The following is a 14,015-nucleotide window of genomic DNA, read 5'->3' as shown; positions in this document are numbered from 1 at the left end:
ACAAATCCCCCTCCCCAGCCCGTTCAAGGGAGCAGGGGGGGTCTCCCAGACAGCAGATGTTTCTAGCAACCCCAGGCACCCTACAGGCAGTATGCCACTGAGTTAGTTCTCTTAAGTAGCACTGCACCAAGCAAGTCTAGGCTTGCTAAGATGTTCTGCCCCTTACATGGACTTTCAGTTTCTCCTGAGCCCTTCAGGCCAGAGGCTCATGCTTCCCTGTTCCATTACTGCTTTTCAAATACGTTTTCCTTCCAGTCTTCCCCTCTTGTTCCCTGTTATCCCAGAAGGACTTTCTGCATCCTGCGTGCTGCGACACTGGCTTCGTCCTCAGAGTCAGACTCGCTCTGGGAAGTAGAGCTCTGGGAGGCAGAGCTGCAGGGAGAGGAGCACTCTGGGGAGCACAGGTAGTGCATCAGCGGGAGGCGATACTTCCCGCAGAAGTCAACGAACTTGATTTGTCTGACGCAGCTGTCAAAGTAGACACCTGTAAGGGCAGAGGGGACAGTAACAACATATGAGACCCCGTGCAGAGAAATCTGTAAGGTCTACGAGGTTGTTGCGTCTGCTGCAAATGCCTCAGATTAGGATTTAACTGACAGCACCGGATGTAGAAGGACAAAGGATATTGGTAGAAGAGAAGGGACCAGGGCACCTTTGGAAATGTGAAATTTCTTATCTTGGTTAAAAAAAAATCCTGTAAAACTGTACTTGCTAGGTGATTCAGAACAGCATGCTCTATGTGAAAAGACACAGGGCAGCTACTTCCAAAGAAACCAGCAATTTTTTTTAACCATTAGGGAGAAATCTCAGGCTGGGAACTTGCAAACTTCTTAAATGTCAAATTAATGCATGCACTCTATTTTCAAACTTGTAAAACCTCTTCTACCAGCTAGCAAAAATGCATTCACAAATAGACCTTCATAGCTTTACTTTTCTTCTGCTTGAGTGAAGTCACCACACTGAGTTTGGATGCTACTTTCCATAGCAACAGTCTTGCTGTAACACACAATTACCTTCTCTTCTTGTCATAGCAACTGATTTCAGATACTGACATTTTCAGAAGTTTCCAGCGGTGTTTTAAGTCCTAGCTGGTCTGGAGTAAGCTTTTCTTTTTGTGAACTGCAGTACTATGCTAGTTCATAAGTGAAAAAGAGCAAAACCGATCCACTGTTCTCCAAGCTGTGAAAAACTCTAAAAAAGTAAACATTTCTTTCCCTCCCAACGCAAGTTGATATCACATATGCTTTGGTATTGTCGTGTAAGGGACATAACAGCCTGCATTATGACTGTGGGGTAGATACTAATTAATGATTTTTTTTCCTTAATGTTCTAAAGGCTAAATGCGCAGATCATTGACTCTGAATAAAGATTAAGCATTACGCCAAATTAAGGAGAAGCATTCCAGGCTTTTCTATGAAGTCCTCTCCTTCCAGGAGTCCTCTCCTCTTACTCCCAAGCAAGAGCTAAACAAGTTGCTCTTGGTAACTGCCAAGCACTACAGCCTCTCTCCTCTTCAAGAACTGAAGCTTGCTGTTCAGGAAGAGTGCTTGGAAAAATTCTCCTGTCCTTTACTTAGTCTGAGCTATTTCAAGTTGGACGGATCCGATAACTTCAGACCGTAAAAGCAGAGTGGAGTGCTGGGATGAGCTGCAAAGACTGACAGAAACACATTCTGTGTCTTATATTCCTCATGCAAATACAGTAAACCAGCACTACAACTTTGAACATCATTCCTAAGTGAACAAGGTTCCTTAAAGACAAGTTTGCAGGAGACCTGGAGCCAATGAAATACAGCTAGAATTTGGATGCAACAGCACATCTAACCTGACTGAGCTACTAAAGTCACGGCAAGTCAGAGGGAAAGAAAACCCATCAGGTAAAAGCAGGAAGCAGAGCGGTGAAGGTGAACTTACCCCCACATTTAGGATTGGGACAGTTGCTGGCCAAGCTCAGATACCGGACAAGATTCTCCGGGAGATCGCTGGGAGCATAGGGAACGTTGCGAGTTTTAACTGTGCGTCCAGCCAGTTCCTGAAGGCTTGGGGGATTGTAGGTCAGGTCACGGACAAAACGCACCACCAGTGGGTTCCCACGCAAGCTCAGCTCTTCCAGGTGAACCAGGTTTAGGATCTCTCGAGGAAGGTAAGTCAGCAGGTTATTGTGCAGGCTAAGGGAACGCAACGAAGGTAGCCTGAAGAGGGAGATGGAAACCCAGTCAAGATGTGCAAGCAAAATCACCCCACAACTGCATTGCACACAGACCTGATTACTCTCCCCTCTCCCACCAATTTCTTTTTCTTTGGCTTTTCTCCCTTTTAAAGCATAAATTCACGCTAAAAAAGCTGCTGCTACTCCAGCACACACAACACCCTAGAAAACTTGGCTCAGCTCCAGAGTGCCTGTTAAAGAAATACAGTCTTAAATATGGTGCTGTCCTCTCAGTATTCCTCCCACACACCTCCCCAAAAAAGGTAGCACAGAACAAAAGTATACAAACTGAGTGCTTTCAGGGGAAATGACGTTTCGTTGTACCCAGGGCATACACCAAGAACAGTTCCATGCAATACTTTGAATAAGTCTCCTGCTTTCACTCATGCATTAAAGATGATTGCTGGTAGGCAGCCAACCCTGGAAAAACCCATGTTTTCATTGCTTGTGGCTGCATCAGCTTGCACTGTGATGCTACCAGATCTCACAAGCTAAGCAAGGTCAGGCCAGGCTAGCATCGGCACAGGTGACAAGCAGGTTTTTGGCTTGTGGAGAAGGCATTCTCCTCTCTCAGGAAACACAAAGCAATGCTCCAGCACAGCATCCAGGGATGCTCTCGAACCTTTACAAGTCATCTAGTCCAACCCCCCCTGCTATGAGCAGGGACATCGTCAACTACATCAGGCTGCTCAGAGCCCTGTCCAGCCTGATCTTGGAGGTTTCCAGGGATGGGGCATTTACCACCTCTCTGGGCAACCTGTGCTAGTGTTTCACCACCCTCAATATGAAATATTGCTTCCTTATGTCCAGTCTAAGTCCACCCTTGTTTAGTTTAAAACCATTACCCCTTGTCCTGTTGCTACAGGCCCTGCTAAAAAGTCTGTCCCTGTCTTTCTTATAAGCCCCCTTTAAGTACTGGAAGGCTGCAAGAAGGTCTCCCCAGAGCTTTCTCTTCTCCAGGCTCAACAACCCCAACTCTCTCAGCCTGTCCTCACAGGAGAGGTGTTCCAGCCCTCTGATCAGTTTTGGGGCTCTCCTCTGGCCCTGCTCCAACAGGTCCATGTCTTTCCTGTGCTGAGGGCTCCAGAGCTGGACACAGGACTCCAGGTGGGGTCTCACCAGAGCGGAGTAGAGAGGCAGAATCACCTCCTTCAACCTGCTGGCCACACTGCTTTGGATGCAGCCCAGGACACAGTTGGCCTTCTGGGCTGCAAGCACACATAGCTGGCTCATGTCCAGCTTTTCATCCACGAGTACCCCCAAGTCCTTCTCATCAGGGCTGCTCTCAATCCCTTCATCCCCCAGCCTGTATTGATACTGGGGGTTGCCCCGACCCAGGTGCAGGACAGAATCAACTGAGAAAACTCTGTGCTGCTATTCAATTGCTTTTGGGGTTACAGCTACACTCTGAATTCTTCACCTCCCATCTTAGGCTACCCATACAGAGTTTGCAACGTCCTTTTTCCCCTGTTATGAAACAGATAAAGCAGTAAGCTATCCTCTAGAGCTGTGCCGTAGGATTTAACAAACACTGAAACATCCTGAAATGCTAGAGTAAGAAATGCCAAGGGAACAGAGGGTTTGGTACAACACAAAAGTACACACAAAAAAGCTTTGGGTAAAAGACCAAGCATTCATCACTACGAATATGGTAACATGGCAGTTTATCTGTTCTGAGTTGCCCCAGTACTTCTCAGGGCTCCCTGTACAAATCCATTAATTCCCCCTAAGATGTATACTTGGTGACACTTTTTTTCCATAACTCTTTGATTGAGATTTCCATATTACATGTTCATGGTCCACCTGCAGTCCAACACGCTGAGGATCTCCTTGTTCAAGTCTAGTCACATTAACAAACTGAAGTACAAATAGGTCCTCCCAGGTGCTTTTATCCACAGATGCAGAAGAAAAAGTTCAGAGAGTTAATTACAACTGGTGGCTGATGACAGTAAATACTCACTGTGCGAGCTGAGGTGGAATGCTCTGGATCTTGTTGTCACACAGAACTAGATAGCTTAGCGAAGGCAGGTTTGCTAATTCAGGTGGAATTGAAGTAATGAAATTCCCTCCAAGGTATAGAAACTCTAAACTGAAAAAGAGCAGAGAAAACACTGCATTATTTCATTAAGGTCATTTCCAGTTTCATTTAACAGTAGGTCTTCTCATCTCCTGCATTTCTTAAACAAAACTTAGAGATGACTATGTGTGAAAGAATTTGCTGAGGCAGGGAAAAAAAAAAAGAAAAAGCTGAGTTGTACATCAAAATTACAGCAGAACAACTGTTTCACAACAGATAATGTCGAGATTTACCTTCAGCTTCCTGCAGTCACCATTACCTCTATAGGCAGGCACCAGGCAATTATGTATTCCTACACCAACTCCACATGCAAAGCTCCTGCTCCTATTTCCAAAAAAGCAGCCTGCACACACAGGGTCTGCTGCACTGATGCAGCCGGTGGGAGCTCTCCGTTTCAACAGCAGCAAAGCAAGAGAGCAACAGCTCTCCCCAAAAACCTTGGCCCCGCACAAGCGCTAGTCACTCTTTATGGTATCATTTGACTCCTTGGTGACTAGCTGCAACCTTTCAGCAGAAGTCAGAGGCATCCATTCCGACTTTGACACAGCTCACATACTGACAACACTGCAGCTGAGACAGCACAGAGCGCATCTAAGTCACACAAGAACCTGCATGCCATTTCTCAAACAGATTGATTTCAGTATACTGAAGTCATGGAGCCCAAAGCTGCCAAAAACATTAGCTGGGCTTAACTGCAGTTTGGGCCTAAACAAAACAAAACAAAACAAAACAAAATCATTGGACATCCTGCAAAAAGTCAGTGGATGGGATACAGGAATGAGGAGAGGCACATGATCACTTCTGCCAGGTGGAGTCAGTATTTGCTGTGCATCTCTGCCCTTCTAGGAAGAAAGATTGGCAAGCACTTCTCTTCGACATAATAGCTTCAAGTCCCCATTTCACAGAGTCAGATAGTTTTCCTCCTCTGTTCTCAAATGTTGTCTGGCAGAGGAGCAAAAGCAGGTTCAGTCTGGGTACTTCTAGATGGGAAGAGACACCATAGCAAATCATGGTCCAGACAATGCTTTTTTCCATGCCCGAAAAAGGTGGATCCCACAGTCCTGTCTGCAGGTGCTGGTTCCAAGATCTCCAGTAGGTACTCAGATTAACTGCCTAACGACAGTGTACATTGGCCCCATCTGATTCACCAAGCATTCCCTGCAGGTCAGGGAAAGAGAAGTCATACAGGCCCTGTCAGCCTTTCTTTAAGAACAGCTTATAACCTTCTTGGAATAGGAGACACCTTCATCTCATCCCAGCAACTGAGAAAGGCTATGGATACAACTGGCAAAGAAATACATGACCAAACCACCCAAGGGACATGGTAGTCAACCCAGAGAAGGTCTGAACCCTGCAACTGTGCCACAGCATGTGTGGAGCGTCAGAGAAGCTCCTCCCTGAGTCTTTCCCTGAGATGGACCAGAAGAACAGTAGAAAGAGACCATTTCATTCAGTTCTTGCAAGAAACCTGAAGCCCAAAGACCCAATGACAGCATCTGCTTGGGCTACAGAGGCCACTAATGCAGCACAGAGATACACCTGCCCAGCAGGCAAAGATGAGAACAACAAAACCACTGCAACACACAGGAGACACTCACGGAGCTTAACTTCCCCCAAATCTGCTTACCTTTCTAAAGTATGTCAGAGGAAAGCTAGATACCTGAGATCTGAAAAAATGGGCACAGAATTAAGCCATTTAAACTGAATCTGACTATATAAAAGGAAGTAACTATACTTGCTTCAGCTGAGAGATAAAGTGGGACAGCACATTTGGAGGTTATTCTGAACATGCAAGAAAGTACACCAGGAAAACAACCACCGCCAAAACCCCACTGTTGAGAAGTAGCCTCTCTTCCACAAACAACCTGTAGGTGAGGAGTGGGGGTAGGAGGAAGGTTGCTGTGCAGAGACCATATCAAGGGGAGATTATTTTTAATTAAATTTTGATCCCCTAACAAAGCCCAGAGTGTTAACCAAAATTCCTCCTTCAACCTCCATTGTTTCCCAAGGTGGATTTAGGCTGCTTGGCTCTCACTAGGAACCTAACTGCTGACCATACAATTCCTAGGCATATTTTAACTCCATGCCACTGCTGGAGCCCACACTAAAAACTGTCGGGCAAGGGAATTCTACTAATGTGGATTTCAATGTTTAAACAAGGTTTAGATGTGTACAAGTCTCCACTTCCTAGGAAAAGTGAATAATTAACTCTTCATCCTCTATGTTTAAAGACAACAATGCCATAAAGCCACGTTGCGTAAAAACATATACTACCAGGGAAGGGGAACAGGGGTGCAAAATATATAGTCAATAATGGTTTTGAAATTAATTTCAAGGTGTGAAATGTGTAAGTTTCAAGACCAGCTTATCAGACAAACTAAGTGTGCAAAAACACTGCCCACAAACTACTTGCAGCTTTCAAATCCATTCTTTGTAGAGTCTATGTAATGAGAACACTCACACTAGCTGGGATATAAAGCCCCAACATCAGACTACAAACTGTCTCTAACTAAAAATTCACTAAATATGGTAACTCCTTCAGTGTCAAAGGGCTTCTTAAAAATTGTCTTCTCTTTATCTATCTTCTGAATCACCTTTTTGAGGTCAGCAGACTAACAACTCACTGAGACCAGTCTAGTACAGCAAATTCAGAATTTCCAGCATCAACCCAAGATAGGAATGAAATGGTAGATTTATTGTTTTTATTATTTTTTAATTAAAGGGAGGAGGTTTTGAAACTATAAAGAAACTTATTTTAAATACAGCAAAGATACTCTTATAGCTTCCACTGAAACACTGCTCAGTAGGCAAAGGAAATCTATCACTCCCGTCCCCCCAAATATAATTTGCTAGAAAGGACCTAGCCTAGTCTTGGCTGAGCAAGATGGAAGAATTAATAACAGCCATTTCTGCATCAAATTAAAGCATCAAGAATTGTTTGAGCAAAGCTAACCATGACACAGGCAAGGATTTTCAAGAGACACAACCTTTTTGTAGTGAGCACGGACCACACTACTGGGGCCACAGTTCATTCCTAGCTCATCTACTCCTGGCCTGATTTTTGTGTAGTGCTAAGCCCATACCTAGAGGCCAAGGCAATGCTGGCTCCACTCGGGGGGGGCAGTTTGCTGCTTGGTAAGATGAGCAAGAGCACTGCTGAGTTCTGCCCTCCTCACAAAAGAGCCCCTCTAATGAGGCAATCCACAATGTTTACCACAGTTTTTCACAGCAGGATCATAACAGAGACTGGACTGAGCTTAGTGGATACTTCTAACTAACCTTTCACACAAAGCCCCAGTTTTTCTGACAATCATTAATCTGCGTAGTCACTTGGACCAGCCAGCTAAGGTCTCGTGCATTGCTGTGTACACAGAGGGAGAGACGGAATTCTTCTGTACTTTTAAAAGTCAGGCCAGGAGCTTAGAAAAGCCAGAGAGCAACCAGCCTCAAACGAACATAAGCTCAGTTCCTATTTTTGAAGATAGAATAAATGATGTGCTTCCAACCTGCCACACAGGATCTGGCTGAACAAGTTTCAAGAGGGGACAAACACTAACAAAAAATGAAAAAAACCCCCCACATTTGACAGAGTAACTTATAAAGACTCACACTTCCTCTCCTGCCTCTTAGCAATGTTTACAAATACACTAATAAAAGGCCAGAGTCCTTTTCAGCCTCATCTCCCGGCTCGCACAGCGCAGCCAGTGCCCACTGCTGCCAAGCAGCAGCCAGCACACCAAGCCCATCGTGTGTCGCTCCTCGGCAGGGGTTTTCACGCCACCGGGCTGTAAGGTGGCTGTGTATATCCTTTGACACGCAGGAAGGGAGTGGGGAAATGCTCAAACAACTCTGAATCAATTCAGGTGCGGGCAGCAAAGTTTAACATGCCAAGAGACTGTACATTCTTGCTTGAGTATGTCCCTGAGGTTTCCAGGTCATCTTATAGCACAAAACAAATCAAAAAGCCCCAAAACACTCAGAAGTAAGAAGAGCTCACTCTGAGCACTTAGAGCTACTTTTGATACCCTATCAATTACCATGACACTTTCATACCCATGTTTCAATGGGAGAATGACTTCTGGCACAGAAGATACTAAAATTTTCCATCTACCCTGTTTCCCCATAGATGCTTCTTTGGATAAAATTTAACAGCTGACATCAAAAAGATGCATCTAAATGGGTAATCTAAAAAAGAAACAATGAGCCTGATATAGCTCCAGGTCTTTTTAAGATAAACTTTTCAGAAAGAAATTTCCAGGGCAGTTTTGAGGATCATGCAAGGAGAGGAATTTAAAAGCAGCCCACAATACACTCCTGCTAACCCTGTTCTACGATTTGCTAATTCCCGAGAGAACTGCATAGCCTTTGCTGACACGCAAATTTAAGATCAAACGGTCGTCTGAAAACTATTTGCAAAACGTTTGAAGAGGGCAAGAAAAAGGGAGGCAGCAAGCAGATTTCCTAATGCTGTATCTTTATCAAAGCTTCACTTGCCGTTTTTTCCCACACTGTAACAGCCATTCTTAAGTGTATGCTTGTCTAACATGCTTAATACTACCCACGAATAAAAGCAAATACTCTGGTTTTTGTTGCATCTAAGCCTTCACACAAAACTTGGATGAATCCAGTTAGGCATTTGAGGCCTTTGATCCCAGCTCTTGCACAACTGGGCTTTACTAGAGGAATCCAAGCAAGAAGGAAAGGAGCGTGCACAGCAGACGCCTGGAAAGAGCCTGGCTCTTGTCCAAGCTCTTTCCGCCTGCCCCTGATGCTCTACTGAGCGCAAGAGTATTAACAAGAAGACTAAACTCCAAGTTCACATCAGGAGATTCAAGGTATCCATTAGCATTTTGCTAAGCTCTTGAGGATTTTTCCTTTTACGGGACACTTGCAAGACGTTTCCTCCAGCGTGCACACTGATGAGGGCAATCCATGCACCCTTAAGCCAAAAGCTGCAGTTGGACAGTGAAGTTCAGAGCTGCTCTTTACCAGACTTGCCAAACAAATTCTGTCTGGAACGGGCACAAGTAGATGACCACATTTCTAGCTCACCAGCTAGATGCCCCTTAGTGCATCCCCAGCTGGATCAGCAGAGGAATGACACACATAACCAATGCAGCGGTGGGATGTCTACACAGATCACAGTTCAGGAGCTGCTGGGCGCTGTGAATCGAGTCTGAAAGAGTGACTGACCATAACATCTCACGCAGCAAGGTGAATGTTGGAAGAAGAACTACAGAAAAGATGACACTTACATCTACCTATGGTAAGCTCATCTTTTATCTGGCCACAAAGAGGAAAGCAATGCCAAGAGGGCTGCTCTCATCCATCTGGTACATTTTCTACTCTACATTCACAGCAACAGCGAATGCTGCAATTCAGGTCTTGCACTGTGCTGACACAGCTAGCTGACAGTAACTGGGGGTGGCGGGTGTACAGAAGGAGCTGGCACAGCCTCAACCTGATTAAAAAAAGCCCTCAGCAGGGTCCACACTTCCCTTTCTCAGAAACCTAAGAGGCTGCTGCAGGTCAGCATACATAGACACTTATGGTGGAATTAGGAGGAAAGAGCATTGCATTTTCTTAATAGAAAACATGAAGCAAAGGCTGTTCATCCTTGGTGCCGGCATGCTATGATCGGCATCGTCCTCCTGCCATCACCACAGCAATCATGATCATCCACTTATGAAGCTATGTGAAGGAAGCTTCAAGCATCAGGACATCTATAGGTGGTCCTTGCACAATGGCCTAGGAGGTAACTGATAATCAGGTGAAAGGCATTCACTTTCCGTGCAGGACCTTGCACTGCACACAAAGATTTGTGTGGGCAAGGGTGGGGCAGATGGCTGAAGTTGGAAAGAGTAAGATGAGACAGCAGCAGGACTGGCTGTGGTTTATTAACTTCCTAAATCACTAGGGACATGCTAGGGAAAAGTTTTTGCACAAAATGCCTGATCCCAGATTGCTGCAAAGTTGGGGATTTTTTATCTTCACGTGAAGAACAACACATGGCACACATCTCTCATTCTAGGGCCTTTGTGTTTGTAGTTGCCAGCATGTTCCCTCCCCTTTGGAGATCAGACCCATCAGCTTTTTATTCTTTCAACTTCACCACATAGACTCCTTACCTGCTGTACTCCTGGCCTTCACTAAAACTGATGCGCTACCCCTTCAAAAACTACAACAGGAAACTGTATGGGGTGGAAAGACATGAGGCTTAGTTACCACGAATTAAAAAAAAAAAACACCCCAAACAAAAAAATCTCATCAGAGGTCAGACATTCCCTGGAAACATAAGTATTTCTAGATCTCTGCAACTCTGCTCAGCTCTGTAATCAGTGACTGGAGCAAATGGGAAGCTGCCAGGGTCACGGGAAGAAGAGAACTGCTGGCCTCAGGAGTACCAGCAGGAGGAACGTGTCCGGTCAAAGTGCTGCCTGCATTCCTCTGTGGTCTCAGAGACCATGAGACATGAGAAAAATTTATTTTATGGGAAGTTGCATATGGAAAAAGGCTCAAAGTCTTGGCTTGCCAACAACAGTGAGACAGACACTTACAACTTGAGCTGTGAGGTTAACAGAAGCCCCAACACCTACACCAGGTCCCACTCCCTGTCCCAGAGTTCAGAAACAAACAGATGCCTCCATGTTGCCCTGCCACAACGGCTGGTACTGCTCTGTCCTTGCTCAGGCTCATTTCATCCACTTCAACACTATGCACACTCACATTGCAGACACCTCTCGTGTTGGCAGGCAGAAGGAGGGTCTGGCAGCAGTTTTTCTCCAGTACATATTTACTACCTTTTTGGCAAGGATGTCAGGTCACTGGTTATCTGGCTCCCAATGAGTAGATTCAGGATTCCCTCTGGAGGAATATTAGATTATAAAGTATTGTTTTCTCCCAGCTCTGTCAAGCAAGTGTGCTGCTCCCTTTTGTTATGTAAGCAGTCCCAGATACAGAAGAGTCACTGATGGTAAAAAAGTGGTAAAGCAGCTGACAATCTTGGTGGAGCATGGATTTGCTATCTTGAGCTAAAGTTCAATTATATGATGGTGACACATTAGCAGAAGTTCAATGAGTTAGCAGTGATTACGCGGGCAGCAGACACAAGCTGGGTCTAGTCTAGTTTTACTACCTGACACATCACTTTGTAACGATAAACAGACAGTTCAATAGCCTTGTCCGCATTTGCCCTCTCAGAATTGACATTCTGGGGTTTGAGCATGATCAGCCCAAGAAAAGCTGCAGGACAGGACAAACAGGAGCCCTGCTTCAGGGCAGGCCAGAGGAACAAAGCAGAGTAACCATGCAGCAGTAGTTTGACAGCAGTGCAGCATGGAGCACAGCACACAGCCCACTGGGGCACCACATGCAGTGCTACGCAGCCTGGTACCTTCCCGGGGACAGCAGGATAACAAAAGGCAGGGCTGAGGTTTGGTTTGGGGGGGGATGTGGAGAAAAGTGTGAGAGAGAAACCACAACCACAGATGAGAGCATATAAGCAGCAGCAGAGAACCTCTGCCTCAGAGGCGGGTGCAACAGTCAGATCCCAACCACATCCTGGATGGTACAGGGCATGCTATGGAGGCAACGTGGATCACCTCCCACGCGCAACTGCCCTCCTCCACTGGCCTCTTCTCCCACAAAGCTGGTGCCACTGTCCTCATTTCCTCCATTATCCCTGAAGCAACTGCTCCTGAACAGAGAGAAAGCTGAGGTTCCTCCTCCTCATGACAACCCCAACCCAGGATGCATCCCAACTCTGCCAAAAAGGGCAGGGGCATTCTCTAGCACTCGAAATGCCTCAGAGCATGTCTCAAACTTAGCTTAACCCAGAATTGCTCCAGATCCTCAACAGGTGCATGCTGTGCCATCTGGGCAAAAGCCACACACCCAATGGTATTATACTGCAGCTGACAAAACCATTTCCCCCCAGCACTCATGCAGTTCTGGTACCGCCAACTTAGGGCTGTGGGAGACAGCACCCCACACACCCCACACAACATCCTGTGCTTCCACTGGATACAGCTCTGCTGAGCCATCAGGGCAAATCTGCTGGAATTTGTGTAAGAGAGGCTGCCTCTGGCGAGTCCTCTGGCAAAGAGCTGGAGTAAAGAAAGTTTAGAGTTAGTCTTTAGCACAGAGCCACACAAGGGCTAGTCTGAGGCTACCAGCAGAACACACTGACACACCTGCGTGTAACATAAGAGTCAGAACACAGCCTCCAGCTTGCCCAGGAGGATGGCAGGCTTGAGAAGTACCCATCCCAGGTCAGTGCAGGCAGGTCCGTACCCAGTCCTACCTAAGATCTGTTCCCACCTCACCAACGTTCCTAACTGTCATGATTCAGCTACAGGTTTCTGCCATCAGCCTGCAGCAGTTTGATCCAGCCCCAGAGCCAGACACATCACTGCACCTGAGCATGGCCTGGGGCTCTATGCTTCCAAAGATCTGTCAGCTGACCTGTCTGATAGACATGAGCTGGATGGGTGGAGAAAAATACAACAAAAACCCAACCATGCCAGCAAGCACCCTGATGAGGCTGGAGCTGTATCAGCAGAAAGGCCCTATTGTTTGCATAAGCCACAAGCAGATCTTTATCCTCCTCTGCAGTCCATCACGCAGCCATGAGCTGCATGAGCCCAGGGGTTTTATTTTGCTCTCATCTAGAGATCTGTATTAAAGCAAAGCCACGGAGTCCCTTCTGCATGTCAACACTCATACCAACCACACTGTCATTAGGAGTGCCTCTTCTGCACCAAGGCAGCCCGAGGACTTGGAAATCCTGAAAGTCACCCATGTTGCAAGTGCAGAAGGGCCATCGTCCGCCTGAAGAGCTGCTTTGAGTTTTGGGAACTCATTGTGATGCAGGGGAAGAGACATGTTAGCAGCTGCAGCAGCAGCAGTGCTTAGAGACACCTGAGGCTGGACAACGCTCACTCCCCGAGTGGGAGGGAGACGCGAGGCGTGGTGGCGGCGGCGCACCGCTTCGCGGCGAGAAAATCCGGTTGGGTTTACCTGGCAGCCGCCGGGGCTTTTCTTATCCCCCCAGGCAACGGCCCGGCCCCGGAGATGCGGGGGGGGGCCCGTCCCGCCCGGCGCCCTGCCCTCACCTGCGGAGCTCCTGGATGTCGGGCGGGATGCCGTGGAGGCGGTTGCCGCCGAGGCTGAGGCTCTGCAGCCCGCGGAGCCCCAGCAGGGCGGGTGGCACCTCGGCGAAGCGGTTCCCGCTGAGGTTGAGGACACGGAGGGAGCGGCCGAGCGGGGCCTGCCCCAGCCCCTTGGGCAGCGAGCCGGGCCCGCCCAGCCGGTTGTTCTTGGCCAGGAGCGTGTGGAGGCGCGGCAGGGCCAGCAGCTCCGCGCCCAGCTCCACCAGCCCCGTCCCGCTCACGTCCAGCGCCTCCAGCGCCGGGAACCACTGCGACAGCCCGGCGGGCAGCGGGCCCGACAGCCGCCGCGGCGACAGCACCAGCCGCCGCGCCTCCGCGCTGCGCCGCGCCGCCAGCTCCGCCGCCAACTCCGCCTCCGCTGCCACCTCCTCCTCGCCCTCCGCGGCCGCCGCCGGGCCGCGCCGCGGTGGCTCCGGCTCCAGCTCCAACTCCAGCTCCGGGGCCCCGCCGCCCGCCGCCGCCATCCCGCTCGCACCGACCGATGTCCCGGCGCGGCGCCGCCGCCCTTGCGTCACCCCGGGGGCTCCCACGCCTCGCTCCGCCCCGTCCCGCCCCGGAAT

At 47.9% G+C, this 14,015-nt stretch overlaps 1 protein-coding gene across 1 annotated transcript; it reads right to left on the bottom strand.

Annotated features, from left to right (window-relative positions):
• Positions 1-275: 275 nt before the first annotated feature.
• On the bottom strand, positions 276-14,015 carry LRRC58 (leucine rich repeat containing 58; the record flags this gene model as incomplete). The annotated part of the gene is made up of 4 exons (XM_082003356.1): positions 13,399-14,015; positions 4,169-4,297; positions 1,914-2,191; positions 276-484 (listed from the first exon to the last, which is right to left on the bottom strand). The coding sequence occupies exons 1-4, from the start codon at positions 13,917-13,919 to the stop codon at positions 276-278; spliced, it is 1,137 nt and encodes a 378-aa protein (XP_081859482.1). The 5' UTR covers positions 13,920-14,015.

This window comes from Phaethon aethereus (assembly GCF_964289735.1).
Source record: "Phaethon aethereus genome assembly, chromosome: 1".
In the NCBI taxonomy this organism is placed as follows: Eukaryota; Metazoa; Chordata; class Aves; order Phaethontiformes; family Phaethontidae; genus Phaethon; species Phaethon aethereus.
The sequence above is the reverse complement of the archived record's forward strand: the minus strand, read 5'-3'. Positions and strand labels throughout refer to the sequence as shown.